The 24,753-nt window shown below is 36.5% G+C and overlaps 1 protein-coding gene and 1 long non-coding RNA gene across 3 annotated transcripts; both read left to right on the plus strand.

Moving 5' to 3' along the window:
* The first annotated feature begins 5,575 nt into the window (after positions 1–5,575).
* On the plus strand, positions 5,576–7,730 carry LOC131952687 (uncharacterized). Its single transcript, XR_009388556.1, has 3 exons — positions 5,576–5,619; positions 7,137–7,193; positions 7,671–7,730. It is a non-coding gene; the product is annotated as an uncharacterized LOC131952687 (long non-coding RNA).
* A 9,455-nt stretch (positions 7,731–17,185) lies between these two features.
* On the plus strand, positions 17,186–22,746 carry LOC131952704 (uncharacterized). 2 transcript variants are annotated; one of them, XM_059315479.1, is made up of 7 exons: positions 17,186–17,308; positions 17,446–17,621; positions 18,229–18,365; positions 19,132–19,188; positions 21,430–21,578; positions 21,659–21,815; positions 22,295–22,746. In XM_059315479.1, the coding sequence occupies exons 2-7, from the start codon at positions 17,564–17,566 to the stop codon at positions 22,631–22,633; spliced, it is 897 nt and encodes a 298-aa protein (XP_059171462.1). In that variant the 5' UTR covers positions 17,186–17,308; positions 17,446–17,563; the 3' UTR covers positions 22,634–22,746. The 2 variants fall into 2 exon arrangements, with proteins under 2 accessions (XP_059171462.1, XP_059171461.1); XM_059315478.1 differs by lacking the exon at positions 17,186–17,308 and having other exon boundaries at positions 17,371–17,621.
* The last annotated feature ends 2,007 nt before the right edge of the window (positions 22,747–24,753 follow it).

The raw sequence follows: 24,753 nt of genomic DNA on the forward strand, positions 1-24,753 counted from the left end.
TATATAATATATATATAATATATATATATAAATATAATATATATATTATATATATATAAACACAAACACGAACATATGATTCTCATTGCTGGCCTGTTCGGGTTTTGAAAAAAAAATGTTTTTTTTTTAATTAAAACAAATTACAACAACATGTCATGTGTGTAAGTGCATTAGTCTGTTTTAGAAATCTAGTTTATTTAATCTCTGCTATCAGACCACTTTACCCCTTGTCGGTCAAAAGAATATGAACCATGAAAGCTTTGTATAAATAATGGTGTCTCGTTTTATGTTTATTTTTATGTTTTTTTTTATTTATATTATTAATTTTAAATACATTTCCTTTTTGTACAATGTCATTCTTTATTAAGTACTTTATTAAAAAAAATAATTAAGAGAAGTAATAAAAAAATTACTTTTTAATTTGTTTATTGCAAATCTGTATGAGCACCCCTATTTGACTATTTAAAAAGGGGAAATATGGAAGTGGTTTGAACCTTTACTTATCTTTGATAAGTTTGATTGTTGGAGAAAGAGGACTCAACTTTCACAGCGGTTTAAAAACAAAGGGAAAAGAATATACAAGAGCGTGGGGTGGTGTCTATAGAATAAAGATAATCCAACCTCAGTTATGGTAAGCTTTTTACAAAACAACCAGCAAGTTAAATATGCAAAGAAAAATTATTATTTTTTAACTATCATTTTTTTTATTATGGTCGGCTGTGGGCCCCTAAATGGCGTAGGTCTCCCCCCCCCTACCCCCCACCCCCCAATGCGGGGTCTGGCGGCACTGTAGTTCCGCCTTGGTCTAAGGCAGTGGTTCTTAACCTTTTTAATGGTGCGGAACTCTTCCAAAGTCATATGCCCTTTCATCGAACCCTTCGTAATAGGTAAAATCGTGCAGCGTAAAAAACTGCCAATGTCAAAAAGGCCGCGTCAAACGAACTCGACAAATCGACCCCGTCAAAAAGACCAGCGACATATGGACCCCGTCATATAGGCTACCGACAAATAGGCTCCCGTCATTTAGGCTCCCGTCATTTAGGCTCGCGACAAAAGGGCTCCAGTCAATAAGGCTTCCGCAGATACTAAGTCTCCCGGCAAAACGATCTCATTGAATATGATACCTGCCAGTGGGACCCCTTGATCAATATTCTTTAGAGTTAGCTTATCCAAAACTCTTAATTAATACAACGTATACATCTCTTGTTCGGCAGGCCTTATTTTTATAATAGTTTATCTATTATAAGAAATAGTATGTTTTAATTTAAGGTTCATCTATCTATGACTTCCATAAATGAGTCAGTTATAGGCTGTTCCAACTCAAGTCTGTGGGGAGAGGGTTCCACGCTGTACATTCCTAACTGCAGTATGCTTGTAAGTTATCAAAACAAAATGCCGTTATATCCTGTAAACATCGTGTATATCAAACATTTACACTTCTGTGCTCGCTTTTAATGTGGTAAATCAAACATTATCAAAATTGTAGAATTGGCGGAATTAAGCTGTTAAGGGCTCGATTTGTTTGTGAATTGATGTTGGTTCATGAAACAAAATTTCATTCAGGCATTTAAAAGAGGTTATAGTGTCGTTGGAAATAGAACAAAATGGTTACTTTTATGCCAATAGTGGTCATACGATTCATTTGTCTGAAGCCACTATGTCGGGAGCTCATGTTTCGCTAGCCAATATGTCGGGAGCCCATTTGTCGGGAGCCCATTTGTCGGGAGCCCTTATGTCGAAAGCCAATTTGTCGGGAGCCAATATGTCGGGTCCCTTTTGACGGGGCTATTTTGAAGGGGCTATTTTGACGGGGCTATTTTGACTGGATCGTTTTAACGGGTTCATCTTAACGGGGCTGTTTTGGCGGAGCCGATTTGTCCTGAGCCGTTTTGACGGTGCACCAGGAAAAATAAAATGTGATTTTTTTTTTTCAAATTCAAAACATTGGTATATATTAGAATGCTTTATATAACAGGATGATTGTGTGACTGTTTGACTGATGTATGATTGTTTTATGACTGATGTACGACTGATGTATGACTGCTGTATGGCTGATGTATGACTGCTGTATGGCTGATGTATGACTGATGTATGAATGACTGATGTATGACTGATGTATGACTGATGTATGACTGATGTATGACTGCTGTATAACTGCTGTATGACTGCAGTATGACTGCAGTATGACTGCTGTATAACTGCTGTATGACTGCAGTATGACTGCAGTATGACGGCTGTATGACTGATATATGACTGATGAATGTTTGATGTATGACTGCTGTATTTTATTTGACGTTATTTTTTATTGTGTTCTTGTCACAGCTATAAAAAAAATTCCGGTTGCATACTTAAAGTTGTTTTTCTGCGTTCGAATAATAGGATAATAGGATAATTATTTGCCTATAAATCAATCTAAGGGAAATAACTATTAAAAACTTAAGGTCGGAACAATCGATTAAGAGTTACGGGGAATGAGAACTCCAATTATTTTTCAGATTAAAACGTTAAACTGATGTTCTTTTTAACATTTTATCCTGCAGAATGTTGAAAATAGAATTCATGATTTAAATTGGTTTTGCGGTTTTATACAATAAAAAAAGTTTATTATCATAAATCGTTTTGTTAATTCTTTTAAACTTTTTTTTTTTTGTTAAAGAAAGTGAAATGTAAAAAATTACCAAAAATTAAGCAAAAAATAATTGAGTCGTCTATTTCTCAGTCTGTAAATTGATATGGATATTGGATTTTATATCGCATATTATATATTCCAATTTTATCATACAGTTGTATAACCCTTTTAAGTAATATTTATTTACCTTTCATTAATGCACAGTTACAGTAGCGTAGCGAGGTCGGGTGTCACCCGGTGCGGCACCTAATGGTGTCACCCCCCCCCCCCACGTAAGAAAAATTTAAAAAAAAAAATATATATATATATATATATATATATCGATATACACTTGTAATATGTGTATATAGTATACACATGTGTATATGTATTCAAATTTTTTTTTCTTCTGAAAGCATTTAATTTTGTACCAAATATTGAACCCTTCTCTCCAAACTCGTGTGCCTCCATTAAATGGAAATCCTTCAATATTTTCTTTTTTAATATTTAATGATTTATATTTTAGTATCTTTGTTCATTTTTTAAACTTAGTGTTGGGCCATGATTTATTTTTTATACTGATGAGCTTCCACTGGCATAAATTATGCAACTCTGTTGGACTGGAATCAATAATGACAGACATGCTGCTCTCTGTTGTTTACCGTGTTTGGTGTGGTGCTGTGGTGGGAGGGTGAGGGGGGTGTGTTTCTCGGAACTGCTCAGTTTCAGTTTGAACGAGAAGTTTTCATCAACGTCGCAAACCAGATCGATGTGGTTGGTAGAACACTGAGTCACTTTACAGGCAAGTTGCTGTCTTAGAATATATATTCATCTTAACCGTGTACAATGTATATATATATATATATATATATATATATATATATATATATATATATATATATATATATATATATAGGACACACATTCATCCACGCATAAATAGATCGAGGGGCTATAAAAGCATTTATAAAACACCCACGCATCGTCTAGATAACAACGAATCGTGATTTTAAAACTTTACTTTCATTATTCAACTAATGTGGGTTTTTATACAAAAAGTGTATACATTTTAAATAAAATAATGAATGTATCTATATTGAACTTGTATATATATATATATATATATATATATATATATATATATATATATATATATATATATATATATATATATTGTAGTGATAAGAGATATTTATCTTGAGAAGTTCAAGGCCAGCCGTCCGCAGTGGTAATCATACCACCTTATAAATTACGACGATACAATGGCTGTATTGATTTTCTTGCACGTAGTGCTAAACAATAGGCCCTACATTACTTGAGCTGTTTACAAAACAGTAATGAATAAAAAAAAATAGTCATCGATTGGCTGACCATAGATTAAATGTCTGTATTAAATAGATTATGATTTTTAAAATGAAAGATATTTGTAGAAATCCACGATGGTTTCTAAAATAAGTATTATTTATATAATATTAATTTATGTATGTGTATGTGTACGTCTACCTAGAAGCTTATGTACACGTGTCATACAGCAGTCATACATCAGTCATACAGCAGTCATACAGCAGTCATACATCAGTCATACAGCAGTCATACAGCAGTCATACAGCAGTCATACAGCAGTCATACAGCAGTCGTACATCAGTCATAAAACAATCATACATCAGTCAAACAAGGTTATGTGTAAGTGTATGTCTAAATATATTTTTGTAACTTTAATATTGTAAGTTTAATATTCCATTGCAAATAAATATTAATTTTATATAGAATAGAATACACACACATAAATATAAAAAAATTATAGAAAATAAAATATTATGATCAAGATCATTTATCTTTTATAAACAGACTTTTAACTAATATTTATTTAGCAAAACAAAAATCTTGCCACACCAAAGGCGACAAGACAAAAATCTTGCCACACCAAAGACGACAAGACGAAAATCTTGCCACACCAAAGACGACAAGACAAAAATCTTGCCACACCAAAGACGACAAGACAAAAATCTTGCCACACCAAAGACGACAAGACAAAAATCTTGCCACACCAAAGACGACAAGACAAAAATCTTGCCACACCAAAGACGACAAGACAAAAATCCACTGAACTGATCTGAATAAGATTGGTCTCCTGCTAGCAGATAGAGAATGATTAAAAACAGAGTTGTCACACTTGGTGCATTGTCAGGAGTCGTGATTATCGGAGGTAAGTCATTTGGTGTGGTATTATATGTGGTAGGTCATTTGATGTGAGTTTTAAGTAGTAGGTCATTTGATGTGGTATTATTGGTGGTAAGTCATTTGGTGTGTTATTATATGGCATAGGTCATTTGATGTGGTAAGTTGTTTAATGTGTGATACTATTTGATGTAAGTTATGTTAGGTCATGTAATGTGACTATTTTAGAGGTTGTTAAATTGAAGTTTTAAAATTTCAGGTAGATTATTTAGTGTGATATTATTAGAGGTATATCACTTGATGCAACATTATTGAACAATGATCATTTGATGTGATATTTTATTGGATTACACAGTTGCAAAACATTTCGTTCTTTTGAGTTCATTTTTTTTCACCTACTTATGCTCCAGTCATATGTAGATATTTTTCCAGTCATATTTATATGTAGATATTATTACTTTGTCATCACATAGGCACTTACTAACAATAAGCCTAATTAGTAATGAGCTGAAATTGAATAAAAGATGTGACTAACAGCTACTTACAATTACTTGGACTTTATAAAAAAAAACACTTGTAATTGTAATAAGAAAATAATAAGAAAATAATATCACCGTAGCTCAAAAAGGTTTTTAAATTTCGTAGGCTAAAATTATATTTTGTTCTTTACTTGGAGTTTTAAAAAATGTACATAAACCCCTAAACTAACTTTTTTTTTTTGTGAAGGGATACTTTTTTCTATTCTCACGGCTGTTGTGTTTAACAAGATAGAAGCTACGCAAACTGCGAATAGCCTTAATTGGAATTTTCCATTTTGGATTTTTGGAATTCTGGTAAGCTGTTTTCCTTTTCTACTTAATTAGTCGCCTTTGACTAGACAGGTGGAGAGTCATTTTCTAACATTTCTTTAATGAAAAAAATAGGTACATCTAAAGGAGATGTTTACAAGAACTGCCGAGACCTTTAAAAATGATATATTTTCACATAGTTTTGGAATCTATTTAAATTTTTCTTTTGAATTTTTTTTCGGTGTAATTAAAGTTTGTAAAACATGGACTGTGCCTAAAATTTAAATTTGGCAATTAGTATTTTAAAAAATGAACAGTACGTCTAAATAGTTGTATAAACTAATAAAAGATTTTTAAGTAACAGTTTAATCGTAATTTTTATTATGCGTTTTTTATAGATGATATAATCAAAATTTGGAAGTAACTAATGCTGTTTTATACATTGTCACTATAGTGAACATAGCCATTTTGTACACGTAAACAACATTGACCATTCTGCTCATGTCATGAAAGCACACAATTCTCCTCTGTGGTGTACAGTATACATCCATCACTATTCTTACTTAAGCCAACCTCTGTGGTGTACAGTATACATCCATCACTATTCTTACTTAAGCCAACCTCTGTGATGTACAGTATACATCCATCACTATTCTTACTTAAGCCAACCTCTGTGGTGTACAGTATACATCCATCACTATTCTTACTTAAGCCAACCTCTGTGATGTACAGTATACATCCATCACTATTCTTACTTAAGCCAACCTCTGTGGTGTACAGTATACATCCATCACTATTCTTACTTAAGCCAACCTCTGTGGTGTACAGTATACATCCATCACTATTCTTACTTAAGCCAACCTCTGTGATGTACAGTATACATCCATCACTATTCTTACTTAAGCCAAACTCTGTAGTGTACAGTATACATCCATCACTATTCTTACTTAAGCCAACCTCTGTGATGTACAGTATACATCCATCACTATTCTTACTTAAGCCAACCTCTGTGATGTACAGTATACATCCATCACTATTCTTACTTAAGCCAATCTCTGTGGTGTACAGTATACATCCATCACTATTCTTACTTAAGCCAACGCATGTTCAATAGTTTGTATCACACAGCTAGATGATGCAGATTATTACTTTGAGACTAGGCGTTTTAGATCTTTCAAACTTGTATTTCAGTGCATAATTCCTATAATCTTAGATCTTTCAAACATCGCAAACTTTTATTGCAGTACATAATTCCTGTGATCTTAGATCTTTCAAACATCGCAAACTTTTATTTCAGTACATAATTCCTATGATCTTAGATCTTTCAAACATCGCAAACTTTTATTTCAGTACATAATCCCTGTGATCTTAGATCTTTCAAACATCGCAAACTTTTATTTCAGTACATAATTCCTGTGATCTTAGATCTTTCAAACATCGCAAACTTTTATTTCAGTACATAATTCCTGTGTTCTTAGATCTTTCAAACATCGCAAACTTTTATTTCAGTACATAATTCCTATGATCTTAGATCTTTCAAACATCGCAAACTTTTATTTCAGTACATAATTCCTGGGATTCTGGGCGTTGTAGCTGCCCATCTCCATAACAAATGTCTTGTGAGTTGAGCATTTTTTTGTCACTATCAACAGATTGTTTACAAACAGTAGCCTATAATGGGATGTCAAATAATTGGAAAACTGAGGAGGATGGATAAAGTGGAGGGGTGGGTGGGAGAAAGTAGACTTTAGTGGACACGTGTGTAAAGATAGGGGGATGGGTGGGAGAAAGTAGACTTTAGTGGACACTTGTGTAAAGGTAGGGGGGTGGGTGGGTGGGTGGGAGAAAGTAGACTTTAGTGGACACGTGTCTACAGGGAGGAGGGGTGGGAATGTAAAAATATTAATATTTGTACAAACGTTACTGAGACATCAATATTATTTAAAATAGCATACAATAATGAGAGTGAAGATTAGTTGTAATATAAAATGGTGGTGTGAGGTTTGCTAGGAGATTATATATATATATATATATATATATATATATATATATATATATATATATATATATATATATGCGTGTTTTTTTTATTTCAGTACATTGTAACCTTGGTTTTTGAAATCCTGTTTTTGATTGCGATGTTTATCATCATGTTGCTGCTTGGTCTGGGAACTTACGGCAAAATATATAACTGCAGGTCGGTGCCATTTCCTCTGTTTTTTGTAGACTTTTGTAGTGACTTTTATTCCAGTGTTGCCGCTAAGCTTAAACATTTGAGCAAAGGGGTGCACTTATATATCAGCACCAGACTGGCTGTAACTAGATCTCAGCACCAGACTGGCTTCAGCTAAACATTAGCACACGACTGGCTGCAGCTAAACATCAGCACCAGACTGGCTGTAACTACATCTCAGCACAAGACTGTCTGCAGCTAAACATTAGCACACGACTGGCTGCAGCTAAACATCAGCACCAAACTGGCTTCAGCTAAACATTAGCACACGACTGGCTGCAGCTAAACATCAGCACCAAACTGGCTTCAGCTAAACATTAGCACACGACTGGCTGCAGCTAAACATCACAGTATATGACTGACTGCAGCTACATATCACAATCTGACTGTTTGGGCCCCTCTCTTTAGTTGAGCTCAAGTCATTTATTGTTTCTCGTTTGTCTTGTCCTGTAGGTGTATGACCGGGTCCTGATTATTGATTGATTCCGGTGACCTCTGCTTTCGATTTATTGATTTTTAATCCTACTCTGGAGGGTTCTTCCAGGAGTCGCTGTAGATTAGTTTGAGCGTGTTGTTGTTTGTGAGATGGTAGGCGATGACGATAGGTGACAGGACAAATGATCTCAGGACAAATGATCTCAGACAAAATATCTCAGACAAAATATCTCACGGACAAATGATCTCAGGACAAATGATCTCAGGACAAATGATCTCAAGGACAAATGATCTCAAGGACAAATGATCTCACGGACAAAAGATACCAGGACAAAATATATCAGGACAAATGATACCATGGACAAATGATCTCAGACAAAATATCTCAGACAAAATATCTCACAGCAAAATGTTAATAGTGTACTGGATGATTTTAGTTGATCGGAACATTTTTTTATTGACTATCATATGGTATTGTGTACTATATTGAATATTGTTTATAGGCCTATATAATAATTTTAAAAATTGTTTACCACAAAAATTTGTCATATTGCACTAAACATTTTAAAACTATGATGACTAATATAGTATGTGAAGATCAAAGGGAATGAAATAACAAGGTGGCCGCCCGCTTTGACAGTAGAGACATGCCTTAAGGGAAAGACAACCTCCCTCCATGGACAATACAATTAGCATAATAGTGATGCGTCGGTCACACCTTAGCGATCATGTGACAAATGCTTATTTAAACGACAGCGGTCATCGTGGAGCTACGTTTGTCGTAGTGTGCATGCAAACAAAGCAGTATTCTGTTTATAAAAGCCAGAAGTGGAGCAGCAGGAAAAGAGATTTGAAAATGTGAAGTGTCGAGCAAGAGTTCACACAATACATGATAACATAGAGTTGGAAAGGTCTGATCATAACAATGTACCTGCCGGCATAGAAACGTAAGCGTTTCGTTTGTGTTGATGATGCAGTAAAAACAATAGTTTTACGTTACGAACCTGAAGACCCATTCACATTTTTTTTAAATATTTCGCGTGTTTTGAACATTAATCTTGTATAGCTACCGTTACTTTATTTATTTTATACCTTATCATTTATTATACCTTTTAGGAGTAAGTTTGTTTTAATTTTTACTTTTTCAAAACAAATGCTATTAGAAAGATTAAGTATAATGCATTTTTTATGCTTTGTTAAGTTTAACAAATTCATTTTACACACAATTATTACGCGTAAAAAGTATACAAAACCATATTGACAGTCAATAAAAAAAAAATTCAAATCAACTAAAATCATCGTACATACTATTAAAATTTTACTGTGAGATATTTTGTCTGAGATATTTTGTCTGAGATCATTTGTCCTGAGATCATTTGTCATGGAACCTGGTAGGCATATGTTAGCATCAAACTCCAGATCCACCAACCGTTTGGTGGAGTTCCACTCGATTTTAAAGATAGCCCAGTTTTTCGTCTGATGGGAACATCCCTTTTTCCTAAACCTTTTCTAGCAGAATTTCTAATGAAAACTTGGCGATGTAAGAGAATCTCGTCCAAGATCAAATGCAGACTTTTCAAAAGTAATTTCCTTAACGTCCTACAGTATGGCAGCGAATGCCGGAACGTAAGAATCGCCACAATCAGATCACTTGACTCTTTCCAAATTAAGTGCTTAAAAAGGATAAAAGACAATCAATGGCCCAACATCATAGCTAAGGTGCTTTGACCATAGGGGGTTTGACCATAGGGGGTTTGACCACAGCGGGCCTTTGACCACAGCGGGCCTTTGACCATAGGGGGTTTGAAAATACATAGCATATATAAAGGATAAAAAATGATACAAAACTTGCCAACAATATAGTCAAAGATGTAAGACATAAAATGGTTAACTAAATGACAGATGTGCTATAGCACGCAAATATGTCAGTACATCTGTTTGACCATATGTCTGGACAGCACGTTGTACTTTTTCGTGCAGCATCTTGTATCGCTTCTAAGCTGGGTAGCTTGCCCCTGCGACACCTTGCAAGAAAGTTTTCTTTGGCCGTGTGCAGTCCATCTGTAGAACTTCAAGGAAACTATTGAAGCTTTGCACTTACAAGTGCGATTCTTCGTACACCGCCAAACGCGTGACCCGTCCTGGCGTTCTCTGTGTAGCCAAAACTCGTGGCCACGATACAACAAAGTTCTTTTACCTTTTTTCGACCTGCTATACTCTCCAAGATTCTTAATGGATTTGACATAGAGTAGTTTGGATGACTTGTATTTATACATGATGATTTAACATATTATTACATCATGTCGAAATTTAAAATATAATTTAGCAACTTTTAAAATAAATCAAAGACCCTATGTGGACAAAACACCTGAGATCAAAGACCCTATGTGGACAAAACACCTATGATCAAAGCCGGACACAGCGTCAAACCCCCTATGGTCAAAGCCCCTATGGTCAAAGCTCCGCTGTGGTCAAACCCCCTATGGTCAAACCCCCTATGGTCAAACCCCCTATGGTCAAACCCCCTATGGTCAATGCACCTGTGGTCAAAGGTCCTAGGACCCTACTAAGAGAGATGGAAAAGGAAGCAGTGTCCAAATGAATCGAAAAAGATGGCGCTGGTTTGGGCACGTCTTAAAAATAAATCTAGATCAGGGGATGGCAACCTGCGGTTCTTTTGATGTCAACATGCGGCTCTCCAGTTTCATAATAATGATTTTATTTTATTTTCAAAACTCAAAAAAATGATACTGTAAAAAAACAACTTTAAACAATTTTTCTTTAAATGAGATAAATGGAGTAGAGCGTAAAAAATGTATTAGTGGCTCTTTAAAATTTGGGAAATTAAGTAGATTGTAACATTTGGCTCTTCCGTCTCAAAGGGTTGCCGACCCCTGATCTAGATGATGTGGCACGAAATCTCTGTTTTGTTCTCTTTCCTATCTTCTATTTCGATCCATGTCTTTGTTGTAAACCTTTCATTTTGTTTTCTCTTTTTCTTCCCCAAAACGTCTGCACCTGCTGACCTCCAAATTGTCTGTATTTCTTGTTGTACAGGTTGTATTTTATGAGTGAGTTTTCGTGTGAGAAACTACAAGGTGAGCCCCGGGACATCTTCATTGTATTGTTTGTGTTTGCTGTCATAACCTGGATGGTGTTGTTCCTGGTCTTCATTTTACACTGCTACTACACCTGCTGTTGTCAGGTAAGTCCTTATGGTACGTCAACATCTTACACTGCTGCTGCACCTGCTCTTGTCAGGTAAGTCCTTATGGTACGTCAACATCTTACACTGCTGCTGCACCTGCTCTTGTCAGGTAAGTCCTTATGGTACGTCAACATCTTACACTGCTGCTGCACCTGCTCTTGTCAGGTAAGTCCTTATGGTACGTCAACATCTTACACTGCTGCTGCACCTGCTCTTGTCAGGTAAGTCCTTATGGTACGTCAACATCTTACACTGCTGCTGCACCTGCTCTTGTCAGGTAAGTCCTTATGGTACGTCAACATCTTACACTGCTGCTGCACCTGCTCTTGTCAGGTAAGTCCTTATGGTACGTCAACATCTTACACTGCTACTGCACCTGCTCTTGTCAGGTAAGTCCTTATGGTACGTCAACATATTCAGACAAATCACACTAAACACGACATGACAAGATATAAAAAAGCGCAATGATTATGTGTGAGTTTGTGTGTTATCTCAGGACTAGTATAAACTTCTGTGTGTTTTTATTTTGAGTCGTGTGTGTGTACGCGCGTGCGTGCGTGCGTATTTTATTTTAAAACATCATATTCATGTTGCACTCTACAAAAACATTTCCATTTTATTCCAGATCACGACTACACCTGGCGTTGTCGTCCAGTCAGGACCCCAGACGAATATTTCTGTCAGTCAAGTTTCACAGCAACAAAATTCTCAGGCATATCTCGCCCCAGTGAACACAGTACCAGCATATGGCGGACCACAGTATGGGCAAAATGTATACGGCGCCCCACATTATGGGCCATACTGGTACGGCGCCCCTAATGGGCAAACCGGGTATAGCGCCCCTAATGGCCAAACCGGGTATAGCGCCCCTAATGGCCAAACCGGATATAGCGCCCCTAATGGCCAAACCGGGTATAGCGCCCCTAATGGCCAAACCGGGTATAGCGCACCTAATGGCCAAACCGGGTATAGCGCCCCTAATGGCCAAACCGGGTATAGCGCACCTAATGGGCAAAATGTGTACGGCGCCTCACCAGCTGGACAAAACGGGTACGACGCCCCTGCCTGGCAGAGAGCCCACAGCGGCGACCAACGAAACACCACAGCTACAGACACCGCATCAGCAGTGGAGGTCCATCCCCTTCAAGACATCACTCAAACAAATAATTAATTTTTTTTAGAACAGTGGACGGCCGGAGAGAACAGGAAAGAGTGAGAGAAAGACCGATGTAATTGTTTAGGGTCGATGTTTTTCACTATACTACTAGTATGGGTCAGCCGATACCTTAATGTAACAAATACAAAAAATTATTTTATAAATATTTCCTAAACATGAGTCTCGCCCAGAATTACCAAAGAATTAATTTATAAATATTTCCAAAGCATGAGACTCGTCCAGAATTACCAAAGAATTAATTTTTAAATATTTCCGAAACATGAGACTCGTCCAGAATTACCAAAGAATGAATGTATAAATATTTCCAAAACATGAGACTCGTCCAGAATTACCAAAGAATTAATTTATAAATATTACCAAAACATGAGACTTGTCCAGAATTATCAAAGAATTTATAAATATTTCCAAAACATGAGACTCGTCCAGAATTACCAAAGAATAAATTTTTAAATATTTCCAAAACATGAGACTCGTCCAGAATTACCAAAAAATTAATTTATAAGTATTTCCAAAACATGAGACTCGTCCAGAATTACCAAAGAATTAATTTATAAATATTTCCGAAACATGAGACTCGTCCAGAATTACCAAAGAATGAATGTATAAATATTTCCAAAACATGAGACTCGTCCAGAATTACCAAAGAATTAATTTATAAATATTACCAAAACATGAGACTTGTCCAGAATTATCAAAGAATTTATAAATATTTCCAAAACATGAGACTCGTCCAGAATTAATAAAGAATAAATTTATAAATATTTCCAAAACATGAGACTCGTCCAGAATTACCAAAGAATTAATTTATAAATATTTCCAAAACATGAGACTCGTCCAGAATTACCAAAGAATTAATTTATAAATATTTCCAAAACATGAGACTCGTCCAGAATTACCAAAAAATTAATTTATAAGTATTTCCAAAACATGAGACTCGTCCAGAATTACCAAAGAATTAATTTATAAATATTTCCAAAACATGAGACTCGTCCAGAATTACCAAAGAATTAATTTATAAATATTTCCAAAACATGAGACTCGTCCAGAATTACCAAAGAATTAATTTATAAATATTTCCAAAACATGAGACTCGTCCAGAATTACCAAAGAATTAATTTATAAATATTTCCAAAACATGAGACTCGTCCAGAATTACCAAAAAATTAATTTATAAATATTTCCAAAACATGAGACTCGTCCAGAATTACCAAAAAATTAATTTATAAATATTTCCAAAACATGAGACTCGTCCAGAATTACCAAAGAATTAATTTATAAATATTTCCAAAACATGAGACTCGTCCAGAATTACCAAAAAATTAATTTATAAATATTTCCAAAACATGAGACTCGTCCAGAATTACCAAAAAATTAATTTATAAATATTTCCAAAACATGAGACTCGTCCAGAATTACCAAAGAATTTTTTCTTTTGTTGACTGCTGTGGCTTAGGCAGAGATACGGGACATTTCCTCCAAGACATTTGCCGTTTGTCCGAAAAGCCGTTAGTCCGAAAGGCCGTTAGTCCGAAAGACCGTTTTACCGAAGAGACGTTTGGTCGGATTCAGAACGAGTGCAATATGCCTGGCGACCGTTTGTTTGAATGGATATTTTCCCGTTATTATAGATCTATGCTATATACAATAGATATTTTATCTCAAGCTTTTACGTGATTTGCTTCCCCTTGCTTAATTCAGTCTGTTTTTTTTCCGGTATGGGTTAAGATTAGCGAACGAAGTTTCATTTATTTTTACCCTACGCATTTATTTCAATTTTGACATGTAGGTCAAGGCTAGATGGCACTAATGTGACATTAACTTTGATATAATAAGTAGAAGTTTAATTAGTTTACATTTATGTATGGGTACGGCGCCCCACCGTATGGGCAAAATGGATTCGGCGCCTCTAGAGGCGGCCGCCAGTCTAGCACCCCATTGCAGACCTTCTCTTAATCAAGACAAAACAAATATTTAAAAAACGTTTATATTAATAAAAAAAATATGGCTGTAATGTTTAATTTTTACAACACTTTATAAATTACGTGGTATATGTTTTGGTCTATTTCAATAAAGTCATTTTCCCTGTCTACATTTTACCGCGTTCTAATGTTAGTGTTCTCTTAGTGTAATGTCGTCATAGTTCTAAAAAAAAAGTGGTGGGCACTTTTACAAGAGGAACAGACAAAATAATGATACTATTGAATACATAGGCTCGTGAACTGTCCATGGGGCTGGTGAAGTAGAGTTCTCCTGTTTCAGTGCCCTCGACATATGAAGGGATATTGTGTTCAGCACTACGCATCGTTCCGTCTTTACTTTCCTTAAAGTGTGACAGGTACCTATTAGAGCTGAGTGGGCTCAGGGAAGTCACACAGACTCGAGCGCTGGTTAGCAGTCGAACACTCTACCATTCGACCACACCGTCCCTACCTCTTACAAGGCGTAGGTCAGAAATCTTGGTGCCGTCAGCTTTCTTGAACAAACTCAACAAACGTCAGGTTTTTTTACGTAGTTATCTCTGTGTCAGTTCTCAAGTGCGTGTGTTTACGGTTTACTGTGTTGTGCGTGTGGTTGGCCGTGTACTGTGTTGTGCGTGTGGCTAGCCGTGTACTGTGTTGTGCGTGCGGCTAGCCGTGTACTGTGTTGTGCGTGTGGTTGGCCGTGTACTGTGTTGTGCGTGTGGTTGGCCCGTACTGTGTTGTGCGTGTGGTTGGCCGTGTACTGTGTTGTGCGTGTGGCTAGCCGTGTACTGTGTTGTGCGTGTGGTCGGCCCGTACTGTGTTGTGCGTGTGGTTGGCTGTGTTCTGTGTTGTGCGTGTGGTTGGCTGTGTACTGTGTTGTGCGTGTGGTTGGCTGTGTACTGTGTTGTGCGTGTGGTTGGCTGAGTTCTGTGTTGTGCGTATGGTTGGCTGTGTACTGTGTTGTGCGTGTGGCTAGCCGTGTACTGTGTTGTGCGTATGGTTGGCTGTGTACTGTGTTGTGCGTGTGGTTGGCCGTGTACTGTGTTGTGCGTGTGGTTAGCTGTGTACTGTGTTATGCGTGTGGTTAGCTGTGTACTGTGTTGTGCGTGTGGTTGGCTGCGTACTGTGTTGTACGTGTGGTTGGCTGTGTACTGTGTTGTGCGTGTGGTTGGCTGTGTACTGTGTTGTACGTGTGGTTGGCCCGTACTGTGTTGTGCGTGTGGTTGGCGGTGTACTGTGTTGTACGTGTGTTTGGCCGTGTACTGTGTTGTGCGTGTGGTTGGCCGTGTACTGTGTTGTGCGTGTGTTTGGCTGTGTACTGTGTTGTGCGTGTGGTTGGCCCGTACTGTGTTGTGCGTGTGGTTGGCTGTGTACTGTGTTGTGCGTGTGGTTGGCTGTGTACTGAAATGGGAGAGTGGGGCTGAGGTTTCGTGGAAAAGTTCAGGCGTGTTTTGTTATGGCGGGGCGAGGGCTAATATTTCGTGGAAGTAACAATTTCAGTTTCACGAGGCCACTTCACAACAGTCGCAATTTAAACCTGGATGTTAGAGGTTTTCCAGGTCATATCTCTTCACTCTTAGTAAGAATCTGTGTTAGACATATTCCCATCAACAGATGATTACGATCAACGCGCATATATATATCACATACATTCAGGGGCGTAGCGAGGGGGGGGGGGCGGGGGGTGCGGACCGCACCGGGTGACACCATTTAGGGGGGGTGACACCAAGGCAAAAAATAGCAAAATATATAGAGAAAAACTCGAGGGGGGGGTGCAAATCGAAAGTTTGAGGGGGGGGTGCAAATCGAAAACTTGAGGGGGGGGGGTGCAAATCGAAAGTTTGAGGGGGGGGGGTGCAAATCGAAAACTCGAGGGGGGGGTGCAAATCGAAAGTTTGAGGCGGGGGGGTGCAAATCGAAAATTTGAAAGTTTGTCCCTGGGAAGGGTCTCTATGCCTCTGGGGGGGTGACACCATTAAGTGCCGCACCGGGTGACACCCGACCTCGCTACGCCACTGCATACATTTATACATCCTTTTTACGCAAACGCAGAACAAAAATCATTTACCAAAAGTGACTCGTTTTTACAACTAATATTCTTTTGGTATGAAAAAATGTTTTAATATACTCGTTTTGTTTTCACTTAAAAAAAATTGTTTAAATAAACTCACACATACACATATATATATATATATATATATATATACATTTTATATATATATATATATATATATATATATATATATATATATATATATTTTATATATATATATATATATATATATATAAATATAAATTAATTCGCAGCTTTACGCTAGTTTTGGCTGCATTATATAATATCCCTGCGACCCGTCTAACATAATCATAATGGGGCTTTTTTAACAGTCCGCAACCCCCCCCCCCCCCAAATGTCACCTGGTATGACCGCACAACCCCCCCCCCCTCAATGTCACCCGTTGTCACTTTTTCCCTACCTCGTGACGCCACTGCTTGCTACTTATCTGCTTAATGCAATCAGTACGCAATCAGTACACAATCAGTACACAATCATAGAACAATACAGGTCGACTATTAATAACTTTTTCATATAAAGCACACGGAGAGTTGCGCAAAGTGTTGAAATGCAGATAACAAATGGCGAATCAAACAATAGCTGTGTTTTTTTTTTATCAGACTGATAGCTCATTCAGAGAGATACAGTTTATTTAGCTTCAACACTGGTAGGGACCGGTTCAGATTTAAGTACTGTGTTATCGCTTTTCTTTGAGATTTTCAATAGTAGTGTGTAGGCCTACATCGTTTTATAACAAAATGTCCACTATTATAATAAATGGAAATTATTTTTTGTACATTTCAGTATTAGAAAGCTAGACATTTCACAGCGATAAGAATCGTATTGTGAGTCGACAGACAGGCTATTGGCTGTATTGTGTAACTTTGATTTCCTGTTGACTGGCGTAGGTTCTGCTGTGAGAATGATTAAAAACAGGGCTTTGACGTTGGGTTTCTTGTCAGGATTTGTTATTGCAGGGGGTAAGTCGTTTCATGTCAGGTCATACTAGAGAGTGTCATCTCATGTCGTGTCAGTAGTCGTCTCATTGTGGTCAGTACAATTGGTAATTTTTTGTGATGTTAATGGCAGTGGTCATTTTCTTGAAGTCAAGGGAAATAAAGTCATTTTATGTCACGACAGTAAAGGTGGTCATTTTATGAGGAGTCATTTAATTTGGTCATTTCATGTGGGCTAAGTGGATGTGGTCATTTTAATGTTGTTAGTTGGAGGACAATCGAGATAAGTCAGCGCTCTTTAATTTTTTAAACTTCACACAATACTATACTAGACGACCTAGATATCTGTTGATTTACGGTCTGCCTGCACTGGTATAACCAAAACTACATGCTCCGCCCTGCACCACCTAAGCTCTCCAATCCCCCGCTTCCCGCCCTCCCCCTCCTCTTGCCTGATCACACCCACACCTCCCGACCCTTCCCACATGAATCCAAGTTTCCCACCCACACTAACGCCCGACCCCACCACAGATCGTCCCCTGAGACTCTTGTTTGATTACAATCATCACACTGTTTCCTACATACAAAATTACAAGACCATTTACTGTAAAGTTTAATAACATTTGTCCAGGGATAGTTTTCGCTGTTCTACTTGCCAAACTATTGGATAAGTTAATTATTGAAGACTCAAGTGATTGGCGAAACAGTGACTGGAATGGGTCGTATGAAACGATTGCAAGTTTTCCCATTTGGGCCTTTGGATTTGTGGTAAGTTACCAAAGTTAAAGGGCCATCTTAGCACTGTATTGTATAGAAGCCATCTTACCACTATAATTGACAACGGTCATTTCACTACTGAAGTAGGCAATGGCCATCTTACCACTGACAGAGGCCATATTACCGCTATAGTCGACTTTGGCCATCTTACGACTGTAATTGACAAGGGCCGTCTTAAGACTTTATTGAACAGGGGCCACCTCACAATGGGGATATCACCATTTGTTGTTTAAAGACCCACATTGATATGTCAAACATTTTTCTCATACAATTGTTGTTTAAAGCACTACATTGATATTTCAAACATTTTTCTCATACAATTGTTGTTTAAAGCACAACATTGATATTTCAAACATTTTTCTCATACAATTGTTGTTTAAAGCACCACATTGATATTTCAAACATTTTTCTCATACAATTGTTGTTTAAAGCACTACATTGATATTTCACGCATTTTTCTCATACAATTGTTTAAAGCACCACATTCATATTTCAAACATTTTTCTCATACAATTGTTGTTTAAAGCACTACATTGATATTTCAAACATTTTTCTCATACAATTGTTGTTTAAAGCACTACATTGATATTTCAACCATTTTTCTCACACAATTGTTGTTTAAAGCACTACATTGATATATTTCAAACATTTTTCTCATACAATTGTTGTTTAAAGCACCACATTGATATTTCAAACATTTTTCTCATACAATTGTTGTTTAAAGCACCACATTCATATTTCAAACATTTCTCTACAGCTCATAGTCCCTGGGTTTTTCGGCTTCATAGCTGCTTTCGTCCAGAACAAATGTATGGTGAGTTTTTGTGTCATCCGTGTAACAATATGTGTGTAACTTTACACAGTGTGTTCAGAATGTAAACAGTCCGAGCTTATCGAGAGTGACTTCCCCTTCTGAGGCTGCAATAGTTTTTTGTGGATTGTAAACAAATGTAAGCCGCTAACTCAATTTTAATAGGTTTTACGAGTCAGTGGCGTATCCCCCCCCCCCCCCAGGAGACAATCCTGGCTACGCCACTATTGCGAGTTGTCACTACACATACTTTAGTATTATATATTACCGCGTGCTTTTTCTTGCAAACTAAAACCACATCAAACAAAATCGGGTACGAGATAAAGGAATTCATTTCTATGACCTTTGTGATAGGTAATTAGTACTTAGAATTCATTATCTTGATTTATCAGGACCATGACTAAGTGTTATAAGTGTCTGTTCCGGTGTTACTAATTGCTATTGCAGGTACAAAATTGAAACTGAAAATTACTTTTTTTCTGTTTAATGGTCATTCATTTTCAGTTTATAAGTTCTGTAATTAAATTGTTATTGTTGGTCGTTATCTGGTGTCGCTATCTTTAATCTTATGTTCTACTTCCTGTTACACCCTACGTAACGCACCAAGTATTTCAACACAACGCTCTAAATATTTTAACACAACGCACCAAGTATTTTAACACAACGCACCAAGTATTTCAACACAACGCTCTAAATATTTCAACACAACGCAATAAGTATTTTAACACAACGCACCAAGTATTTTAACACAACGCACCAAGTATTTTAACACAACGCACCAAGTATTTTAACACAACGCACCAAGTATTTTAACACAACGCACCAATTATTTTAACACAACCCTCCAAATATTTTAACACAACGCACCAACTATTTTAACACAACGCACCAAGTATTTTAACACAACGCACCAAGTATTTTAACACAACGCACCAAGTATTTTAACACAACGCACAAATTATCTTAACACAACACACCAAGTATTTTAACACAACGCACCAAGTATTTTAACACAACGCTCCAAGTATTTTATTTTAACACCTACGGCCAGTCTCGATCTGAGATTTCAATAGGTCGGGTCGTTAAATATTCTGTCGTCATGACAACGGGTTTCATTGCTCTGTAATATCATCAGTACTGTATATTGATGAAGATATTCTAGAGAGCCATTAACGAAATATTAAACATTTTTGGACAATTGGTTGGTGTTGGTTTTTTTTTTTAATTTTGTTGTCATTTTTTTTTTGCACTTACCACAGTGTAGCTGTCAAGTTCGAATATTAATCATGACCACAATATATATATATATATATATATATATATATATATAAGGATATATATATATATATATATATATATATATATATATATATATATATATATATATATATATATATATATATCCTAATATATAATCCTAATATATAAAAGCCCATGTGCGCACTCTCTCTCTCTCTCTCTCTCTCTCTGTGTCCGCAAAATATTTTCACAGGATATCACATCAGAATCTTCAGAGATATATTGGAGAACTTGATACGGACTTTTGTCGAAAATAATATGTTAGATGTTTTAAATGTATAAAAACAATTTTATTTAAAGAAAAAAAAATAAATGCGTATTAGAATGTAGAAAACAGTTTTAATTATGCAACCGGAAAAGTGTTTATAGTTGGGACAAGAACGCCGAAATCGATGACGTCACATGTCATATGTTTCAAGTACGGAAAGTACACAAAACCAATGACGTCATCTTCCAATTTTAGAATACGAAGAAATAAACTATTTCATTAAAATTTGATTTAGATCTATGGATTTACATATCGAGACGTAATTTATAAAAGTTTTACAATTTCCTCGGCCAAAACGAATACAAATTACTTTAAAAAAACAACATAAATACCATTGAAAAGTCGGGTTTTTATCGGAGTCATTTAAGTCTTTTAATCAATGTGTGCATTTAATATGATGTTGTGTTGACTAATTATGTATATAATTTCATATTTTTCTAATAGGTATTAGTAGCCTATGGTATTTTAAATATGTCGGACTTTTAGCTATTTAGTTATCTCTTTGCTTTGTCACTAATATCGTTAAACCTGTAGTAAAGCACATTGCGTTTTGACCAATAACTATTTTATAAAATATTCTTCTAAAAATGTATACCATTAAAAATATAAAGACCGATAATTCACGTGTAACGGGTACCAACGACTAGTATATATATATAAATGTCTCTATATTTCAGTATGTGACAACTTTAGTTTTCGGCATCGTGTGTTTTATTGGGTTGGGTGTGATTATCCTAATCCTTGGACTTGGAATGTACGCCATCGTCATCACTAAACAAGTCTTCCAATCCATCTGTCAGTCCACAGAGAACACGTGCGTCTGCAGGTGGGTGCCATCACGTCATGCTCTCAGGCGGCTTCTGACAAATGTGCTGCAGCATCTTGAACCCAATGTTTTTGTTGCAGTGGCGATGGCGGGGCCAGCATCACCTATGGCGAGTCCTGTGAATACTTTGACCAGCTCCGTGATATGTTCATTGGCATGTTCGTCGCGGTCGTCATCTCCTGGGTTGTTTTGTTCATTCAGTTCATCTTCTGCTGCTACTACTCCTGTTGTGCTAAGGTAAGCTGTATTACACCTGTTGTGCTAAGGTAAGCTGTATTACACCTGCTGTGCTAGAGTAAGCTGTATTACACCTGCTGTGCTAAGGTAAGCTGTATTACACCTGCTGTGCTAAGGTAAGTCCAGCTACACTTGTTAGGTGCTTAGGTAAGTTGTGTTAGATCTCATGAGGATATGAATGAGGTCGGAGTTCAGGTTTAAGTTTATGTTTAGATTTCAGGTTTAAGTTTAGGTTCAGGTTTAGATTTAGGTTTAGATTTCATGTTTAAGTTTAGGCTTAGGTTCAGGTTTAGTACGAGGTCTAGGTTAAAGTTTTGGTTGAGGATTAGGGTTAGGAAGTTCATTCAGTTTGTACATATGATGTTTCATTTTATATGCTAGTCATCACATAAAAAAATATTTTATTTTAAAAGATGTTGAAATCGAACAAATGAGATGATTTTAAATCTTAATGTTTGGACGCCATGTATATTTTCCAGGACACGTCCACTCCTTATGTCAGTATGCAAACTGACCACATGGGGCTATCTGTGACTCAAGTTTCCCAACAAAGCTCTCAGTCCAGCGTCAACCCACTCTACATGATGCCAGTCTTGGTCGCTCCACAATATGGGCAAGTGGTGTATGGCGCCCCTCAACCTAGTCAAGCGGGGTATGGCGCCCCACAATATGGTCAAGTGGGGTATGGCGCCCCTCAACCTAGTCAAGCTGGATTTGTCGCCATGCAATCTGTTCAGTCTAGCTTCGGCGCCGCGCAGTCTGGTAAAGCTGGGTTCGACAACCCCCAGTATTGTCAAGCTGGGTTTGGTGCCCTTTAGTCTGGTTGCCCCCAGTACATGCAGGCTATATAAACAACCCCACGATCCACTGGGCATCATGCCCCACCAGAAGGAGACAACTACAATAGACGCTAAAAGTCTGCAACTAGTTCAAAGCGAGTTAACAATAACATATTATCTGAAATTTTATACATATAATTATAAACATATATATATATATATATATATATATATATATATATATATATATATATATATATATATATATGTGTGTGTGTGTGTGTGTGTGTGTGTGTGTGTGTGTGAGAGAGAGAGAGAGAGTGTGTCTAGACGTGTAAAGTATACATTTCACTTGTGTAAGCACGATGTTATATCTGTCACAAACCTGCTTTTACTTTGACAAGACCTTACATCAGGTGTTACTTCCCTTTCCTCATTAGTTTACCTCCCTTGTGTAACATCTAGGATTTAAATTAAAGGAATTGTCATCGTCTCCGCGTTAAACAAATGTTATGGGTGGGAGATGGGGGTGTCATATTTTGTGTGTTGTGTTCTGTCTTATCATATTGAAAGTAGCTTCTATATTGTGTTTGTGTAGGTTTGTGTTGGTTTGTGTTGGTTTGTGTTGGTTTGTGTTGGTTTGTGTTGGTTTGTGTTGGTTTGTGTTGGTTTGTGTTGGTTTGTGTTGGTTTGTGTTGGTTTGTGTTGGTTTGTGTTGGTTTGTGTTGGTTTGTGTTGGTTTGTGTTGGTTTGTGTTGGTTTGTGTTGGTTTGTGTTGGTTTATGTTGGTTTGTGTAGTTGTGCATCAGATTTACATTATACTGTGGACGTTCTAAATTAAACGGAGTCCGACTTTTTTAAAAACACTAAAGCAAAGATACTAAACTCGTTATTACATGTAAAACGTATTTACATTGATTCGTTTAAATACGTTTATTGTGTTGTGTTTCTGATATTACTTTCTCAAATATCCTCGTCGTGTGTTTTCTAGTAACATTATATTATAAATAATTTAGAAAATTTCAGATTAATACGTGATTTAAAAATTAACATAATACAACTAATTCATGTTCATGTTATATTATTAGAAATATGTTTTTGAAATTACTGTCCATAATATTTGCTTGTATATTTTTGATTTATTAGAAATGATGGTGTGCATTTATTTTATTTTATTTTTATTTAGGAATACCCGAATTTTAAAGTTTTGTTTTTTATTTTGCTTTTTCTATAAATAACACAAAATTATTACAATAAAAAAATGTGATGAATGATGCCAAAAACGTATGTAAATTGTTGCGAGGCAGCAGCCTATGAAATTGACAATGGGAGCTATCATTGTTGGAAATCTTTTAGTTTTATTAAAATACATGACTATTAAAACTTGATTGTTTTCTCGTTGCCTTTTGCTAATAATAGTTTAGGTAACTAACAAAATAAAATAAAAAGTAGCCCCAAAACAACGTGTGACACTAAATTACCATAATAATAATCATTAAAAAAGATGCCACCAGTGGTAATAGTTACCTCCTGTAAGTTTAAAGTCGGTTCAAACTAAATTATCTGCCCCTAAGCTTGTCGCGACGTGGGATCGTTTCGCGTCACTGCGCGCGGCAAGAGAGAGGCGAGCTACGCGTCGCTCGTTTTTTTCTAATGGCTCGCAGAGGAGAATTATATATATAGATTATATAGCGGTCTAAAATGCTCAATAAAATGTTTCCATTGATCAATTTAGTAATAATAACAATTGAATATTCTATGGTCATCCAAAAGAAACCTTCCCTGATAATTTCAGCGCGCTAGCTAACTGGGAAGTGCCAGAAATTTCGATCGCAAGATTTGATTGGAAAAACAAACAGAGAAAGCAAGTTAAAGAAAACGTGGGAATAACAACAGAAACATGTATACGTTTATGTGTATAATCATTGTGAAATTTACAAAAATTGCACTCTACAAAACAATTTTCTACAATTTTCCTCAAAAACCTTTAGAATTTGGTAATTTGACTCTCATAATACAAATACTTAAAAAATCCGCTTCCACAGGTTTTTCGAAAAAAGGGAGCGATTTGTCGCAAACTTTAATATTTCTATAGCCCGATTGCATTGGAAGTGCCACCCTAAACTGTTAAATAAGAATATACGAGAACGTTTAGGGGA

This window comes from Physella acuta, unplaced genomic scaffold (genome assembly GCF_028476545.2).
Source record: "Physella acuta isolate Inbredline_101_S28 unplaced genomic scaffold, ASM2847654v3 ptg000889l, whole genome shotgun sequence".
Lineage (NCBI taxonomy): Eukaryota > Metazoa > Mollusca > Gastropoda > Physidae > Physella > Physella acuta.

Coding starts and splice junctions, on each gene's coding strand:
- LOC131952704 (XM_059315479.1), top strand. CDS start 17,564: ATGATTAAAAACAGGGCTTTGACGTTGGGTTTCTTGTCAGGATTTGTT. Junction 17,622..18,228: donor AGGATTTGTTATTGCAGGGG/GTAAGTCGTTTC, acceptor ACATTTGTCCAG/GGATAGTTTTCGCTGTTCTA. Junction 21,579..21,658: donor GAGAACACGTGCGTCTGCAG/GTGGGTGCCATC, acceptor TTTTTGTTGCAG/TGGCGATGGCGGGGCCAGCA.